This window comes from Ictalurus punctatus, chromosome 11 (genome assembly GCF_001660625.3).
Source record: "Ictalurus punctatus breed USDA103 chromosome 11, Coco_2.0, whole genome shotgun sequence".
Lineage (NCBI taxonomy): Eukaryota > Metazoa > Chordata > Actinopteri > Siluriformes > Ictaluridae > Ictalurus > Ictalurus punctatus.
This window is the reverse complement of record NC_030426.2, coordinates 26,568,603-26,586,918: the sequence shown is the minus strand read 5'-3', so window position 1 is coordinate 26,586,918 and position 18,316 is coordinate 26,568,603. Positions and strand designations below refer to the sequence as shown.

Below are 18,316 nucleotides of genomic sequence, written 5' to 3'. Positions count from 1 at the left end.
GCCGACTACCTCTCATTAACTAGCCGACTACCTTTCATTAACTAGCTGACTACCTTTCATTAACTAGCGACTACCTCTCATTAACTAGCTGACTACCTCAGATTAACTAGCCGACTACCTCTCATTAACTAGCCGACTACCTCTAATTAACTAGTCAACTACCTCTCATTAACTAGCCGACTACCTCAGATTAACTAGCCGACTACTTCTCATTAACTAGCTGACTACCTTTCATATTAACTAGCTGACTACATTTCATATTAACTAGCTGACTACATATCTCATAAACTAGCCAACTACCTCTCATTAAGTACTGTAGCTGACTACCTTTCATATTAACTAACCGAATCCCTTTCATATAAGAAACTTTGAGAGGAACCAGACTCAAAAGGGAACCCGTCCTCATCTGGGTGACACCGGTTTATAAATAAATCCCTTCGATAACTGTACTCATACTACATGGTCAAATAGTGCGGTCGTGTAAGCAGGAAAATGCATTACAGTTTCTACATGAAGTCTGTTTTGTTGCACTTCTCCACTGTTCACTGATGGAGACTGGCGTGCAAATCAAGAGCACAACAACTACTAATCAATTCCTGCAAGAGCACACAGCTATATAGAGGAATGTCAATAAAAACCTACTGGACTTGACTTATGATATAAGTTCTCCATCATCCATTCATCCATCCATCCATGCATTTTCTATGCCGCTTATCCTATTGGCTCAAGGAGAACCTGGAGCCTATCCCAGGGAGCATTGGGCAGAAGGCGGGGTACACCCTGGACAGGGTGCCAATCGCAGGGCACAATCACATACACATTCACACACAACGGACACTTTGGGCATGCCAATCAGCCTACCATGCATGTCTTTGGACTGTGAGGCGAACGTTCTAACCACTAATCCACCCTGTGCCCCAAGAATTCCATCATTGCTGAATGTTATGTAGATACCTTTCAAATAAACTGCTGAGGCACAAAGAGGCTGAAGAGCAAGACAGAAGTCACATTCGTTTCTGTGGTTGAGGTAAAGAAAAATGGAGTGATGTAAGCTGATAGCTAATTCTGATTGGTTCTTTTGGTAGCATCGATGTTATGTATACCAAATAAAGTCCTGCCCAACTCGACTCGTCCCCAAGAAAATGGCAGAAAAACATACATTCAGAATTAACTGCAGGGGGAAAAAACCTAGATTTGTCACTTAATTTCCACCACAGAAGCTAAAACTAACAGTAATAAGCTAATTAAAAGAGCTTTACTCTTGGCAAAGTTTAGAAGGAAGTATGAGGTCTAGATTGTACACACTTTTAGGCAAAACTGGAATCTAATTGGTTGCAGAATGCACCAAAATAAATAAAGAGGGAACAGTTTGACAGTACAGTGTATGTAGAGTTTAATTTACAGTTATTATCAGCTCCAGTATATGATTACAGGATAAAAAAAAAACACATATTAGTCTATAATAGTATAACAGTTTACCAGAGATATGTTAAAGGCGGATCATCTCTCTGTAACATGTGTGGCGAAAGGAAACACGGAGAATTATATTCCTGCTCACGGCTATTGAGAAATCTAAAGTACATAAATGTAGCTAATTTGAATTAACAAAGAAAAAATGAAATGAGGTTCAGGTCTATTTGATGAGCTACGAGTTTCATTAAACCTGCCGTAATTAAAGTCGTCCATATCGAGGAAAAGTTAACGACTGTTCCAAAACAAAGACACGGAATATTATCCGCAGATCGTATCGTGTTATTTTATCCTCCTCTGTCGGCTGGGATTAGAGTACAGAAGTAAAAACGCACCATGTCTATTAATCCTGCACCAAAAAATGTCGAATTTCCCATAATGTGTTTGTAATATTACGTATAACTCATCACACATCTACACAGGACAGCTTGATTATTTTCCGGGTCAGGCACGTATGAAAATCCCTTTCATCAGATGTTACAGCGCCTGAACAACAAATATAACTGAAACGGATCAAAAATGATTTTCCAGACCATTACAGTTAAAGGAACTTTGCTTTTTTTTTAAAAAAATTATAAGACAATCTGATTGACAAGTGTCATCAGTAAGTCTTTACTCGAACCCTGTGTCGTAAGACTGGAATAACCGTGTCATCAACGTGTCAGAGAAAACATCACGTACAATCATAAGTTCTTGAGTAACTCTCGTAACAATATTCTGAGGTAATAACGGCTCGTCGCGTGATCTTTTCGCCCGCGTTTGCTAATTAGCGTCCATTTAATGCCAGATGTTACAATATGCGCTTATTATGAAAAACAACTGCCGTGTTATATTTCACGCTAACATCAGCTCTGGATTCTGATTGGTCAGAAGGTGTTGATTAGTTTTGGCGGAGCTAGAAATCACAGGTTGCGTTTTAATCAACGTGACGCGTTATCGTTTCTATAGCGACAGCTCGTTCGTTAAGGCTTCACGATACCAACGATTTCGAACATTTATGGAAGGTGTCAGCGCTGTGTAACCGTCAGAGGAAAAGCTGTCGTTTTTCCCATGTCTTCAGGACAGAGGAGTTTCTAGGAATCTGGGAAAATCTACAATGTTGGACATTTTCAAAGTTCCCCGGATTTGGGCCAAGACGTGGGATGTCACGTCATCACAATGCGCATTGTGGAAAATGAGTACAGCTAAAAGGTCACGTTTACCAACAAACATCACCGTGAAACAAATGCGATTTCACCAACTCAAAGTAGTTTTCCACAATAAAACTACAACAAACAAAAAAACGCTGCGAAATCCTGTACGGACGGATTAAAGCACGTTACATCATGACGATTAATCGTAACCATGGACATAAAATGCGTCTGGTAAGGTATGTCATCTGTCATGGCAAGGTTATGACATGATTATGTCAGTTTAACACGCTAGCGTTCACGCTAGGGCTAGCTAGTACAGTTAGTTGTTAGCACATAAATCAAACAGCTGCGTTTGACTAGTTAATTTTAGAAGCTATACATATATATACGTAGTACTGCTTCTCATCAGAACAAAAAAAATAAAACGAAAGATGGGCGGGGCTCAAATAAAGTGTTACTGCGTAAACAAACATACCGAAACTCCTCCCACCAAGCAGATTACAGTAGAGATAACACTAAAGATGGCAATAGCACCATAAAACAGTGGAAAAACACCGCAGGCGTTCCCTTGTTCCAATGATTTATCACATCTTTGCAGCAGGATGCACTGGGCTTTCGGAAAGTATGGACTGGAATGTTTTCCTCCTCCTCCTCCTCATCATCATCATCATCATCATCATCAGCCTCAGAAGTCACACACTGTCACGAGTCACTCGTACGGTCACGCAAGTTTAGATGTTCCAGCCCAGTCCTATGTGAGTCGCCAGCAGGTAGCACATGCCTATCGTACACGTCATCATCATCATAGGGAAACCCAACCTGGAAAAGAGACCAGTGGTAATATCAGTACTGTAGAGTGTTTAATAATTATAGTCATGTATATAGTATAGTATAGTATAGTATAGAGCAGGTAACTGGTGGATTGGAGTCTGGATGCGGTTCAGCAGCCCGAACCACGCAAATCCTGTAACAGACCTAAATCTACATTATACAGACAAAAGTATGTGCACCCCTGACCATCACCCATATGCGCCTGCTTTTCCTCAAACTGGTACCACAAAGTTGGAATCACACAACTGTATAGAATGTCTTTGATTTCGGCCCAGACCTGTTCCAGCATGACGATGCCCCTGTGCACAAAGCGAGCTCCGTGTAGACATGATGTATTAAGGTTGGAAGGAGGTGGAAGAACTTGAGTGTCCTGCACAGAGCCCTGAAATCAACCCCACTGGATGAACTGGAGCCTCCTCGACATCCCAACATCAGCACCTGATCACACTCATGTTCTTGTGGAGTGTGTGAACGAACACAGCCACAGCCATGCTCCAGAATTGTGCAGAGTGGAGCTTATTATAACAAAGGGGAAATAAATCTGGAATGAGACGTTCAACAAGCACATACGAGTGTGATGGTCAGGGGTGAAAAGACCTTCGCCCATGTAGTGTATGGAAGAAAAAAAAACGCTCAAGGCAGCTCATCATACCAAAGACTATCTCTAACAAGGAAAAAGATATCGGCTCAGAAAAGGAAGCAGTTCCTGGAGCATAGAGGGTTAAGGGCCTGGCTCAAGGGCCCAACAGTGGCAGCTTGGCAGTGCTGGGGCTGGAACCCCCGACCTTCCGATCAATAACCCAGAGCCTTAACCGCTATAGTCCAAAGAAGTAACATGAAGAGCTGATATATATATAAATATATATCAAAATATAACCAAATCGAATTTTTATTTATTGTTTTAAACCAATTAGAAATGGTAAAATGGTAACTCGTGTCACCTTTCATATCCAGTCAGTTTCACAGAGGTTCCACGACATTAAATGTAACTATAAACGGATAAAAAGCGTAACGTTGCTCATCAATAAAAAATAATAACTGTAACTGTGGTAACATGAACTCTACTTTGTGTCGGCCGTACCACATCACCCTGTAGATTATTTTCCTACAGCAGCATGCCCAATAGCTATATTCCTTACACAGTGTAATTTTCACATATTTACCTTATATAAAAATGGATAATGCACACAAAGACCACGGTAGAGTTCATTCTGAGCTCTGAATACCCATGAGCACGGTCTCTTATAAAATGGCATCCTGTGTTTCATTCATTTGTAGGTAGATAATTCATTCAGATCTCTGTAGATCTGTGAGATTAGTGAGAAACCCGTGCGTGACTGCACACTGTGTGGCCCATAACCTCATCTTCTGGCCTTTTGTCTGATTATGACATCAGATTATTGACCACCAGCCATTCTGTAGCAGCGGGGAGTCAATAAAGGTCTCTAATGAAGCAGCATGAAGCAGTAATCTGTGTCGCACGGTCAGTGTTCATCAAGGCGTTTGGGGAAAATTGCCAATAAATATAACCCCAGTCACCGAAAGAATCCCAGCATTTCATCATGATGTCACCACGTTGTCTAATGATAAAATAATAATGATCATTTCTTTTATTTTTCATGTAATAAATACGAAAAATGCTATATTTTCAGTAAGTTCTGAATCATCTGAATTTCATGAAGATTACAGGAAGAAGAACAGCTGAAAGTACGATCCTGCTAGCTTATTTGCATATTTGCTAATTCTTTGCTAACGCTGTTAGGTGTTTAAGAGCAGAATTCAGATACTCTTCACATAAAGACTTAATGTTGAAAAATGACTTATATATTTATTACGTTTCATTTTTAAGAGCTATACCAGGGCTAAATAGCAGCACAATCATGGACTCCGCCTTCACGACGAGGGCTTCTGAGTGCCGAGTGGCACATCGGAACGTTTCAGGTTTTGAAAGTGACTTTTCCTATCTGCTTCGCTCCACCGTCTGTGAAGAAGCGCGTTCTGAAGTTAGCGTAACCCGGCCTCGAGGAAACGCTGGTCCATCTGACGTACGCTGCTTTCATGCCCTCCTCAATGGCCGTCTATTTTCAGAGACACATGGACAGCCTTTTATACGCTCGCTGGTGGAATCGTCCATCCACTGAGTGGGTTCACGAGTAGAATTATGACAAGGTCGCGTAATGGCTGCTTTCAGTCATCATCGCTTAACGTCCTTCTGTCTCAGAGATCACCACAGAGATTCCACTAACTTCCACACAAAGGAACGTAAGTGCTACTGAAGAACCCACGTCTTAACGAACGCAGCTAGGAAATGTTAGCGGTATCAGAACACCAAAGAGATCACACGAGCCGCTATTTCCACTGATGTTTAATCTATTTAAGCTTCTTCTCTGAGAGCCATTTATACAAGCGTCTGACGTTAGCTAAGTGGAAAACACACGGGTAGATTTTATTTCACACTGACGAACTCGACAAAGACGCATCTGCTCATCTTTTAGACGGGAAAATCGAGTCCAAACACTACTGATGTGAGATGGGGGAAGGGGGCGGGGCTTCCAGGATGTCATTTAAGCCTCTACTGCATGAATTAGTACATTTACATTATTTAAAAAAAATGTTTTTGTGGATTTTTATTACTTGAATTAGTTGGTGGATTCACTTGGTGAACTGTTTCCGTATGGCAGCAAAGTACAGTGGTGGAAACAAATAGTCAAAAATATCACAAAACGTATGAGGTTATAATTCCAAATACTGCATTTTCCAGACTGTAAGGTCGTTGTTTTTTTTAGCACCTAGTAAACATGTAAACGTTATATCTTCTAGAAAGGAATTAGACTTCTACATAAAAAGTATGTGGATGGATTTTACTCACTCAAAATACACACAAATATTAGATCCAAACATGTTTGGGGTGGAGTTTCTTTTTTCATTCTTTCTCTTGCAACATAAAACTTGCCGCGCAGGCCTGTTTCGATTCGCGAACACATGCTGTACCTTTATAGCACGTCGTTGCCACGCGGCAACGTTTACGTTTGACCGTTTCACAGAATACTCGAAACATATAAACATGTTTAAACGACAAAAAAATAAACGTTAACGTCTCAGATAGAGTCTCATTTTTTCCTTTCAGTCGTTTCGCAGAAATATCGACAATCGAATTCGTCAGATTCCGAGATCACACTAATGAAGACCGGCACCGTGCCACGTGATCGCAAATGAAAGCAGCACACTTTTTTTTATGTCAAAGTTAAAGCCCCCTTCTTTCCAGTTACATAGGAAGTAGTAGCTTTGCATTATACTATCAAAAAAATGGGAGATAAATTAATTGTGGCCATATGGCAGCACCGTGCAGTAAAGAGAGTTTAGAACAATTACGCAACACTCAATCATTCCATATTCATATGTCGAATAGATCATCTGCGGAGTTTTTTTTGTTTTGTTTTCTATAAAGAAAAAAGAAGGCTCGTAACGCGAGCAGGTTGGAACGACCTGAGAACTTCTCAGTGAAAATCCAAACATTCAGCGTTCATACACAGCAAAAAAAAAGGAGTGTTTAATGAACGTTTCCGTGTGCTGGACAGAAACGGACACCGTACGGTCGTTCCGTCAGACGCTCAGTTTCACGTTTCATTTCATTAGTATTTGACCGGAGTCGTCTGTTTATATTAAAGTCAGGTGTTATAAATACTGAACACGCCCAAAACCGGGACTTTTAACACTTTAAAACTGTAAATATATTGTTTTGGCGTTGAGGCTTCACGTGTAGTTAAGTGTATCAATCCAGAGTAAGGGTAAACAAGCAAGTTTATTTGTATTTTTTCCCTCACAGACTTTCTAAAAAAGTCAGCACACCGCTGGCGAACATTTCACTTATGAGCTCTATCGAACCATCGTTCGTCTTTATGATCTTTCCATATGTTTAACCATGAGGTGACTGACACCATAAATAGAAATAACCTACACGCTGCATTCACTATCGATCACTGTTTACTGAACACGTCGATGACCGCACGAGACCCGCCGTATTGAGGCGTTCTTCGACGATGGGGAAAAAAAACAACGAATCGTTCAATAGTACAGCAGCTTTATGCTGCGATCGAGCGATTTTATCCGGGCTTGCTCTGCAGCGTGATTAATCCGCTTCGGCGCACCGACTGGCATTTACAGGACAGCTATCAGCAGGAGAGTCTATTAATGACACAATGTTATGGGCTGCGTTCGTGAAGTTCGACGGTAAAACAGACTCGATTGGATTGCAGCGCTAGTGAAGTTAGCGATAGGCTAATCCATCCATCCATCTTCTGTACTGCCCATCATACACAGGGTCGAAATATCCGTAAACAATCGAGGTCTTACACTTCCTGTACATATCAACGTGTATGATGTCAACAATTATAGAGCTTAGATTATGTGTACATGCGTCAGTGTCAATCGTGATAAACCCCCTACTTGTTCAGTAAAGTCTCCTGTATTACGCACCAATAGGCCGCACAATATTGCGCCATTTTGTTGACAGTCTGTATGTACAACTTGCCAGGAGATGATATATAGAGGAGCGTTAGCCTACAGCTTCGCAGTGCCAGCGCTTCATAGCATAGGACAGAAAATGTGTGTGCGTGACGTGTCCATCCCTGAGTTCTACCTAATAGTACATTCAGCATCCAGGAGGCTTCATTTCTATCGTCTAGCCATGACAGAGAAGAATTGTGGTTGTTCATCATTCGCCGGAGTCCGTACATCCGCCCGGATTCCTCCGCCTCGTGCGCCTCTTTCCATTCCGCTCCATGAAATTTTCATGAAGTCTGTTTTGTTTACATCAGAGTTACTAATATAAAGTGCAGCTCCGTGGTCTGAATGTGGGATTCAACCGAATGGAGTTTTGAAGTGTAAAGAGTAATGGAGTTGGTGAAAGTGCGCTGCACTCTGAGATCCGAGGCGCTGGACATCAATTTAGCCGCAACAGACAGATTCCCAGACCGGCCGGGGAAAGATGGGACGGAAGATGAAGGGAGGATGAGGGGGAAGAGGTAAAAGCAGCTAGATAACTACGGCAAATAGAGAGAATGGAGTGAGGGGCTGAGTGCTGGGGAGTGTGTACACTGAAACAGGATGGAGAGATTACACAAAGTGGAGAGAGAGAGAGAGAGATTTGAGCCACAAGGTTTGGATACATATTCTGATATCTAAAGCAGATTACAGAGATACAGAGCAAGAACTTCTTTCTTTCTTTCTTGTGAATGGTGTATTTGGTATCAGTAACTGGTTACTAGTAAATGCCGTAGTGGTGAATGAGAGAGCAACGTTCAGATACGTAGTTCAACGTTCAGTTCCGTCCGTCACTGATGGACGCGGCAGTGGTGAAAATTGTTGAGGAACAGTCTGAGGAACAAGAGTTCAAGGTGTTGACTCGGCCTCCAAATTCCCCAGATCTCAATCCGATCGGGCGTCTGTGGGATGTTCAGGACAAACAAGTCTGATCCACGGAAGCCGTCGCAACTTACAGGACTTAAAGGATCTGCTGCTAACGTCTTGGTGCCAGATCCCACAGCACACCTCCAGAGGTCTCGTGGAGTCCAGGCCTCGACGGGTCGGAGCTGTTTTGGTGGCACACGGAGAGGAGGACCTGCACGATATTAGGCCGGTGGTTTTAATGTTCCGGCTGATCGATGTATAGGTATTGTGCTACGTCGCTGATGGACGCCGCAGTAATGAATATAAATTAACCATCGCCGTCGTGTTCAACTGAAACGTCCTCCACTCGTTCCCCGAAACGACACCATGAGCAGCTCATGACTGATCACAGGCCAGGGGTTGGGCTCACAGCTGGTCTAGTTTAAAATCCAGATGTTTGATCCCCATCAGGCAGAGAGCAGGGGAATACTGAAGCTAGAATTAAAGATGAAACAGGTTTTTGTTTTAATTGTGGACCATCAGGACGGGTCAAGAAGCTAATGCTAATGTCCAGCGGGACAGATAGCAGTAAAAACAGGTGCAATATTGAGCTGTTTAGTGAAAATAAATACACTGATACGAGGTTCAAGGACAATCACGCACTCGATCTGATGAGAAATAAGAACAAACGATGGTGATGTCACTGGATTTAGTGTGATTGTCTATCAAGTCGTAAGAAAAGCCATGCTAACCCTCCGGTGACTCTAAGCTCCGGGTCTCCGCCCTGACACACGTTCAGTAGGTTTACACTGAAATACTCGGGACGTGTTTCGTGATTCTGTTGGTTATTTGTTGTTCGGTGTTGTACTGTTCCCGTGAGAAGTTAGAGGTCGTGTGGGACATTGTTATCGCTACTGCAGTTACAGTGACTACACTTCTGCCGTTCTTTTTTCTTTCATTCTTTCATTAGTATTACTACCCGAAGCCCGTGAGAATACTTCATATATCTTCCATGGAAAGGTAACCATCAAACCTTCATTTCTTTCCTTCCTTCCTGCCTTCTGTCCTTTCCTTCCTTCCTTCCTTCCTTCCTTCCTTTACTTACCCTTCCTTCCCATATTTCCTACCTTCCTTCCGTCCCTTCTTTCACTTTCCCTTTCTTCCCTTCTTTCCTGCCTTCCTTCCTTCCTTCCTTCCTTCCTTTATTTTCCCTTTCTTCCTTCATTTCCTTCCTTCCATCCCTTCTTTCCTAACTCCTTTCCTTCCCTCACGTTACCTTTCTTCCCTCCTTTCCTAGCTTCCTTCCTTCCTTCACTTTCCCGTTCTTTCCTGCCTTCCATCACTTCCTTCCGAACTCCCTTCACTTTCCTTTTCTTTCTTTTCTTCCCCACCTTCCATCCCTTCTTTCCTGCCTTCCTTTCTTTCCTTCTCCCTTTCTTTCCCTCCTTCCTTATTTTCCTTTCTTCCTTTCCTTTCCCTTTCTTCCCTTCTTTCCTGCCTTCTGTACCTTCTTTCCTTCCTTCCTTCCTTCCTTCCTTCACTTTCCCTTTCTTCTCTTCTTTCCTGCATTCCATCCCTTCTTCCCTAACTTCCTTCTGCCCTCCCTTCCTTTTCTTCCCTGCCTTCTTTCCTAACCTACTTTCCTTCCTTCCTTCGCTTTTCTCTTCTTTCCTGACCTCCGCTCCTCCCTCCTTTTTGCTTCCTTCACTTCCATCGCTGTATATTATCTATTATACTTTCGTAAGCTAAACAAACAAATTGAACGGAAGTGAACCGAATGCTGAGTGAAACACTTTCAGGAATATCTTTTTCATTCAAAGTAATATTGAAATGAAAGTCTCTCCTCTTTCCATACTCCTCCACACTGAGGGAAGGAGACGATGAGGCCAGGCTCAATCTCCGAGTGATAACGTCAGTCTCTCAGAGCTGGGAGCTACAGAGGAGCGCTAGCTGCTGAGCAGTAATTAAGTCATGGATGGTGTGATCGAGAAGTGGGATTATCTCCAGCATCCCTCGCTCACTGCTCTTTAGCGGCGAGGCCCCAGATGGTTCAAGTTTGGATGGCCATCATTGTCCTACATGGCAGTGGTTAGCGCGCGCGCACGGCCAACTGTCTGCGCCAAAGTGGCTTGGCAGCAGCAGCGAATGAGAATCTCTGTAATCCAAGCACAAGATTCACTCTGATTAGCAGTCAGGGAAATGTGCATGTACAGACTCCAAGCACGGAAGAGGAAGAAGGGGGCAGTAGGGTGGTTCTGGGGTGGAATGGGGGGCAGGACACTGAAGATGTCATCCTTACTCCAATCTGTTCTAGTTACGATGTAGACACTAGAGATGTTTACACACACAGACACACAGTAAAAACCAGCAGCTGAGTATTTTTTATTTTTTTTCAACTGTAGAACAAGCATCATATTTTTAAATTTAAAATCTAGCAACAGACTTTTAAAAAAAAAAGTCAAACTAGACAAAAAAGACAGCAGAATTTGAAAAAAAAACAATACTATAAAGAGCAGTAAACAGGTTGTTGAGCTTCACACAATGGGGCGTGTCTATAAGAAAATAACACAAGCATTGAAAATGCCCATTTCACCATCAGGGCAATAATTAAGAAGTTCCAGTCCACTGGAGATGTTATGAATCGACCTGGAATTGGATGTGTGTCTATATCGTCTCAACACACTGTGAAGAGGACGGTTCGAGTGGATAAACATCTCCAAGGATCACAGCTGGAGAACTGCAGGAGTTAGTCGTGTCTTGGGGTCAGAAAGTCTCCAAAACTACAATCTGAAGTCACCGACATCACCACAAGCTGTTTGGAAGAGTTTCAAGAAAAAAGCCTCTACTCTCATCCAAAAACACACTCGAGCGTCTTCAGTGTGCAGACACTACTGGAACTTCAAATGGGATCGGGTTCTACGGTCAGATGAAACCAGAATAGAGCTTTTTGGTAATAAACACAGAGGAGGTTTTGGAGCACACAGAGAGGTAGCCGTATGGAAAAGTCCCTCATGCCCACGGTTAAATATGGAGGTGGATCTTTAATGTTTTTGGCTGTTTTTCTGCAGAGGACCTGGACACTTTGTTAGGATACATGGCATCATGGACTCTATCAAATATCAACAGATATTAAATGAAGACCTGACTGCCTCTGCCAGAAAGCTTCAAATGGGCCGTGGTTGGATCTTCCAGCAGGACGATGATCCAAAACATCATCAACATCAACACAGAAATGCTTCACTGGGTGTAAAAGTAGTAGTTAAATTTTAAAAAACTTTTTAAAATTATCAGCTGTTTTTTTTTTTTTTTTTTTTTTTTAAAGGTGCCTTTACACAACATTAAAATATGTAGGACTTCATTCATTCACGCTGATTCAGTCGTTTTTGAGGAAGTGGAAAAGGTTTGGTTGACATTTGGCCCATCTGCTCTCAGACTCTAATATTACTCTGTTATATAAGATGTGCTTTTGTCTCTGAGGACTCTCGGGACACACAAACAGAATGACCTTCTTGGTAAAAGCTTTGCTTTCTGACTGGAAACACACCATGATGATAGCAGAGAGACACAGACGTACGTGGACCTCAAACGTAGTCAGATTTCTATTTTTTCCCCGCTATTATAGTTCAATTTCTCCATGAACCCACAGCAAAAGATTTAGGATATGAGCCATAATCATTAAATAACAACTCCTATACCACCGACTCACCAAATGATTCCTCGACACCGCATAAATATATTACACTAGCGTACAAGCTGCTGCTCAGGAGACCTGAGAAAAGAGTTTTATTACAAACCTCTTCACTTTGTGTTCATTTCTCACTTCTAATCGCTTTTAGGAACAACTGAAATGTGCAGAATGTTCTCATTAGTAGCAGTCTATGAGCCAAAATATTACTACTTTAGTTCCGCACATTAAACATCACCAATAAGGGAAATTTCTAGCTAGCAGTTTAGCGTCAAAAACGTCTAAATCATCAGCGTCGCACACTCGCCTCGAAAGGCATCGTTCAGCTCCGTCATTTCTACACAAATACGTTTACTGAACCACAGAATAAACAAATCTGTTCGTTATCAATAAATATAAATCCGACGGGAACTTCTAACTCCTCCTTCAAACTTTAGACCACGCCCCCTACGCCCCCCACGCCCCCCCCTAATCCTGGTGTTGATGCGGGTTGTATTCAGAGTTGTATATTTACGTCTGGAAAGTTCCTCGTGGTCAGAGTCGGGTTACTCTCGCACCAACTCCCGTTTATTTTCTCGTCTCTTCGTTCAGATTATGCAAATGACCCGCGCGTGGTCCGCGCCTCTGCGGTTGCATGATTTTTCTTTATTAGAAATGTCCGAGACGTGTTTTTTACGTTGACTAATTATTCCGAAGCTTTAACACGCAAGCACGAGGTGTGAGGTGACAAGGTGTCGCTTTGCCTGCATTACACTAAGACGATCCAGGGAGATTAGCGTGAACGACAGGATGGTCTCTAAACCCCTTCTCTGAGAGTAAAACCGAGGTTCCAGATGTGTGCCACATCAAACCCCTGCCTTCATTACAGACGCTTCACACTATCCCACCCGCAGCCACACGTGAGGACGTAAACAGACGGAATACGCGGGTCAGCACCTTCATTAATGACGCATTCCTGATCGCTAGCTTACACGCTAGAGACACTGGTGATGACTCTGATCCGATATCAGAGGGGGAAAATGGTGGATTGGATATCACACACCCAGTATCGGATTCCGTAATAAACCCCAAGGAATGAAATTGCATTTGGAAAAGAAATTTCTTTTTCAGAAATTGAAATGTTTCCATATAAAGAGACTCAACTTTTTTTTTTTTTTTTTTTTTTTTTGCTAGTGTTGTTTTTTTTATAATATTTATTATATTTACAGTTGAATTGCTTCAGTTCAACTTATATATATATATATATATATATATATATATATATATATATATATATATATATATATATATATATATAGGTCACGCAACAAGAAATTCTAATAGATATGAAGCTTGCAGCGAAAAATGAAAGAAATACCACATTCATTCATGTTCCCATCGTTCATTCGTTCATCCTTAGTAACTGCCTGGTCAGGGTTACGGTGCGTTAAATGTACGCTACTAATTTGTGTCCATTTTGGGGAAGTAGAAGCACAGAAATCCTCCACAGTAGGATTCATATATAATTTAAAAAAAAAAAAAAAAAAAAAAAAGAAGACCTTTCAGTTTAGACCACGCCCACTTCAGGTTTAAATCCAAATATAGGTACAGATGATGTCATTGCTTTATACTCTTATTTCATAAACACACACACACACACACACACACACACACACACACACACACACGGCACCCAGTAGAGATTTAGCACCGTAATGAGCCGGTCATTAGGACATCAGGGCACGGGAAGTAAATCCAGGTTGCCCCTAAGCTAACATCAAAAGATGCACCTCATTAGCATGTAGCCTGTGTGCTAACTAGCACCACCCACTAACTGGCTGAGTGACTTCTGAGATACAGTACAGTGTTCGGATTGATGTGGTTTATCATTACTAGAGAAAATATTATTCGTGGAGTCACACTGTGATAAAAGTCACGCCTCTCAGCGAGCACAAAGGAGGCGGGATACAAAAAAAGTGGGCGGGGCAAAGTTTAAAACCATTTCTTTAAGTATACAGAACAAAGCATTTTTTTTTTAATGGAATAAATGGTCACACGGAGTGAATTTTAGAAAGGTACACTGTCACTTCTTTCACCTCTGAGCTGACATTTTCCACACAGGCTGAGCCCACACACCGGTGCGAGTCCCGTTACCTCGGAAAATTCCGGCTTTATAGCTCGCAGCAGGCTGTCCATCAGCACGGAGACTGCAGAAGGTCACACACACACTCACACAATACTTTCTTAACATGATGTTCCTGCAAAGTGTGTGTGTGTGTGTCTGTGTGTGTGTGCTCTTTCCTCAATGTGATATAAGTGCAGATTCAAAGAGTTCCAAAACTTTAACTGTGCTTTTCTTTCCCTTGGTCCACCGGTTCAGTACCAAAGACTGCAGCTAGAACTAATGCATTACACGTGACATCATGGCGGCCATTTTGAGACGCGAATTATGGAACTGGCTGAATCTGAGTCTGTGCGTCATTAACAAGATTTATTTTCTTTTATCTTTTATACGCTGCAGAGGATCCTCGCCTCGTAGCTATATCAGCTAGCTAGCGACGATAGCAAACAACCGGCTAGGACTGCTCGGAAAAGTTATCAAAACGTTTTCCGACACGTTCGGGACACTACGTTTACAAATTCTTTCGGTTTCTCCTAACACGACCGACTGCGAGACAATTTCTGCCTTATTAGCTTGGTGAGAAAGGGAAAAAGAGACGATGGTGCCGGAATCGACTGTTCTAGCTGAAATAACGTACGTGAGAACAGGAACTGTTGCGCAACATTAAATGTAACTATAAACGGATAAAAAGTACGACGTGATGTTCTTCGATAAACGAAAATTTGTGACCGTTGGCGAGTTTCTGTGGTATAAAAGGAATAACACACGCGGAGGTTAAAGGAAAATAACCGACCTCACCGTGATGACAGCACCCTTATTTCATCGTTGATTATTTTACTAAAACAGCATGACATGGAGGTGGTTTAATGGTTACCTTACCCCTTTTAAATTGGTCTCGACTCGTATTTTTAATCAACAAGTGGAGCACGTGTCCGATTGTGTAACGATGTTGGAAACTGATCTGCGTCGGTTCCTGTTTTAGCCTGTTTTTATTTTCGTTTTGCCGCATTTACGACCTCATTTCGGACATTTTACACCCACAAGAGTCTTTATTAAGCCCTGCTCGGAAGCACAATAAAGTGCACGTGCAGGTGTGTGGTCAGAGATCGCGTCCAGGAAACTAAAAGTGGAGAAGAATCGCTAATGCGCGGACGTGTTCGCATGAGCGCGGGGCTTCCACCGGACGCCACTCATTGTTCTTGATTGCCGTTTTTCCGAGCGCGTTTGACTCGCTGCCAAACGCAGATGGCACACCTGTAGCCTCGGAGAGCCGCTTTAGCATCGCGCGAGGCGCAGGAGTCGCTGGGAGACACAGCTGTGAATGGGAATGCTAATTACTGATCAGTAGGCGAGGTGAGCGTGGAGAGGTCGCCGAGGGACACGTTCAGCTAAGTTCGTAAACATTGTCTTTGCTTGAAAGGCCATTTTTGTTCTGCTTCCGTTTTGTTTTGACGAGCTGAACAATGAGCTGTAGTCTATTCGATTATTAATTAAAATGCTGGCACAAACGCGAGGAAGAGAAGGCAGAAACAACGACGTTAACTCAACCCGGAGTGCTAAAACCGATTAGACATCATATACGCATGAGGATCGAGACACCTGGTTTCCTCCATAACACCTTCTCCTCGCAACACTCTAATACGCTCAGTGTGAAGAGTCTCGGAGACGGGCAGATGGGTAAAAAAAAATGGAATCATGTTCTTGGTGTACGTTGAAGCTCTACAAGACCATCGTCGAAGTCAGATTCTGGGTTGTGATTGGCCGGAAGGTGTTGAGTAGTTTTCTATAACAGCAGCTCACATCACTGCGAAAGGCAGTGCGAAACGATTTCGCCGATTCGAGTAGTTTCTTTTTTTCAACTCGAAATAAATCGTACTTAAGACACAGCCGATAATCTGATCTGGACGCCAAAGATGAAAGCTTCAGGACTGTAGATGTTTAAATAAGGGATGTAGCCAAAGCCGGATTGTCCGTATATGGGACTTGGCGCGTGCCCTGAGGCACCAGCCAGTGGGGCCACCAAATGATTAAAGATATCGCCTAGGCCTTTAAAATATTTCTCATACGTGCGTGACAGTTCCTCCAGGATGTTGGGATTTTTTCGATCGCCGAAACGAGTGCAGGAAGAACTTGCCATTTTTCAATATTACACACAGACTTTCCGCAGGTTCGGGCCAAGACGCAAGACGATGATGTCACGTGACATCATCACAACTTCGAGTCACGTGTGTCGAACATGAGTACGGATAAAAGGTCTCGTTTACCAACAGACATCACTTTAAGTGTGTTCACCCGAGGGCACCACGCTGTGTTAATCCGGGCCTGGGTGTAGCCCTGAGAGCACCTTTATTCCAGATCCGGCTTATCGGAACACATCTGCACTCCAGCTACAAACAAAAAACGAAGAATTAAAAATAAATCAAAACGTTTGCGCACGACCTGCCTGTGCACATTTGATGAATCATAATTTTTACATTGCAGGTGATGTATAAAAAGAAAATACCTCGCAGTTTCTTGCCAGTATTCACTAGTACAACAGCCAAGCTTCTTATCGAGCAGGCTTGTTATTCTGACAGCAGGTCAGTATCCCACGCGGCATCACCACATCCTGACCAAGGCCCCGTTCCTCTCAACTCCATCCCAATTATACACCAACGAGAGCCAATTACGGCCTACCCTTAAGAACCAGTTATTTATCACAAACCTCAAGAGCAAATTCCACCGAGAGTTCGCGTTATCATCTGCATAAATTCAGCTCCACGCTGCATCATTTCTAAACGCTTACAGTCTAAACACCGCCGATAACTACTGCCTGGGTTCTGCTCTGTAATCGAGGGGACGAGACAGAGAGGGAGGTTAATGATGAATGCGCAATTATACCAACATCTGCTGCCTCCATTTTTGGTTTTCCAAGTGCTGCTAAATAAAGAATACTAAAATAAATAAATAAATAAATAAATAAATAAATAAATCCCTTAGGAAATTACAGCAATCCAGCCACCATCGCAACCCCGGTCCACTTTAGCCCTGAAATTCTTCTCCACTATTTCAGCTAGTGAGGGTCTTCCGGTTCCAGTTGAGGGAACGCTGTGCGCATCTGGCTGCCGCTGCTCTCCAGCTGTTTGTTCTACTTTTTATTTGAAAAAAAAAAAAACTTTAAAGCCGTCCTGCTCATGTACTGATTTGCAGACGTTGCAGCTCACACGTTTTAAGCGAAGGACTCCTGGCTCTCCTGGCTGTCTCGTGGACTGCAATCTCTCACCTGGATTCTCCACGTCCTACAAACCTTACACAAGTCCTGGCCGTTCGAGTTTCCATTGAACCTACAGGTGAGAACAATGTAGAACAAGCTCCTGAATTCTTCATATCTCTGGGTGATGGGGTAGGGGGGCAAGACGGAAGCATTTTTAACCAAAAAAATAAATAAACAACACATCCGATCTCCCAAACCCATGTGGAATGACGTGTTCTGGTCTGAGGAGAGCAACGTTGAACTTTTTGGCCAAAATACCAAAAGATGTGTTCGGCACAAACCCACAGCACATCACCAGAAGAACTCGGTCTCCACGGGGAAGCACGGTGGGGGCGGAGTCAGAGTTTGGGTCTGTTTTTCTTCAGCTGGAACTGGGGCTTTAATCAGGGTCGCGGAGAACGTGGAACCCGCCTATCCCGGGAGCATGGGGCACAAGGCGGGGTACACCCTGAACA

The 18,316-nt window shown here is 42.8% G+C and overlaps 1 protein-coding gene across 1 annotated transcript in view; it reads right to left on the bottom strand.

The window, feature by feature from the left end:
* Positions 1 to 1,368: 1,368 nt before the first annotated feature.
* oca2 (oculocutaneous albinism II) overlaps positions 1,369 to 18,316 on the bottom strand; it is a 119,839-nt gene continuing 102,891 nt past the window's right edge. The window contains exon 24 of the mRNA XM_053683475.1: positions 1,369 to 3,422. Coding sequence (XP_053539450.1) covers positions 3,335 to 3,422 — 88 coding nt within the window. The 3' untranslated portion in view covers positions 1,369 to 3,334. The remainder of the gene's footprint in view (positions 3,423 to 18,316) is intronic.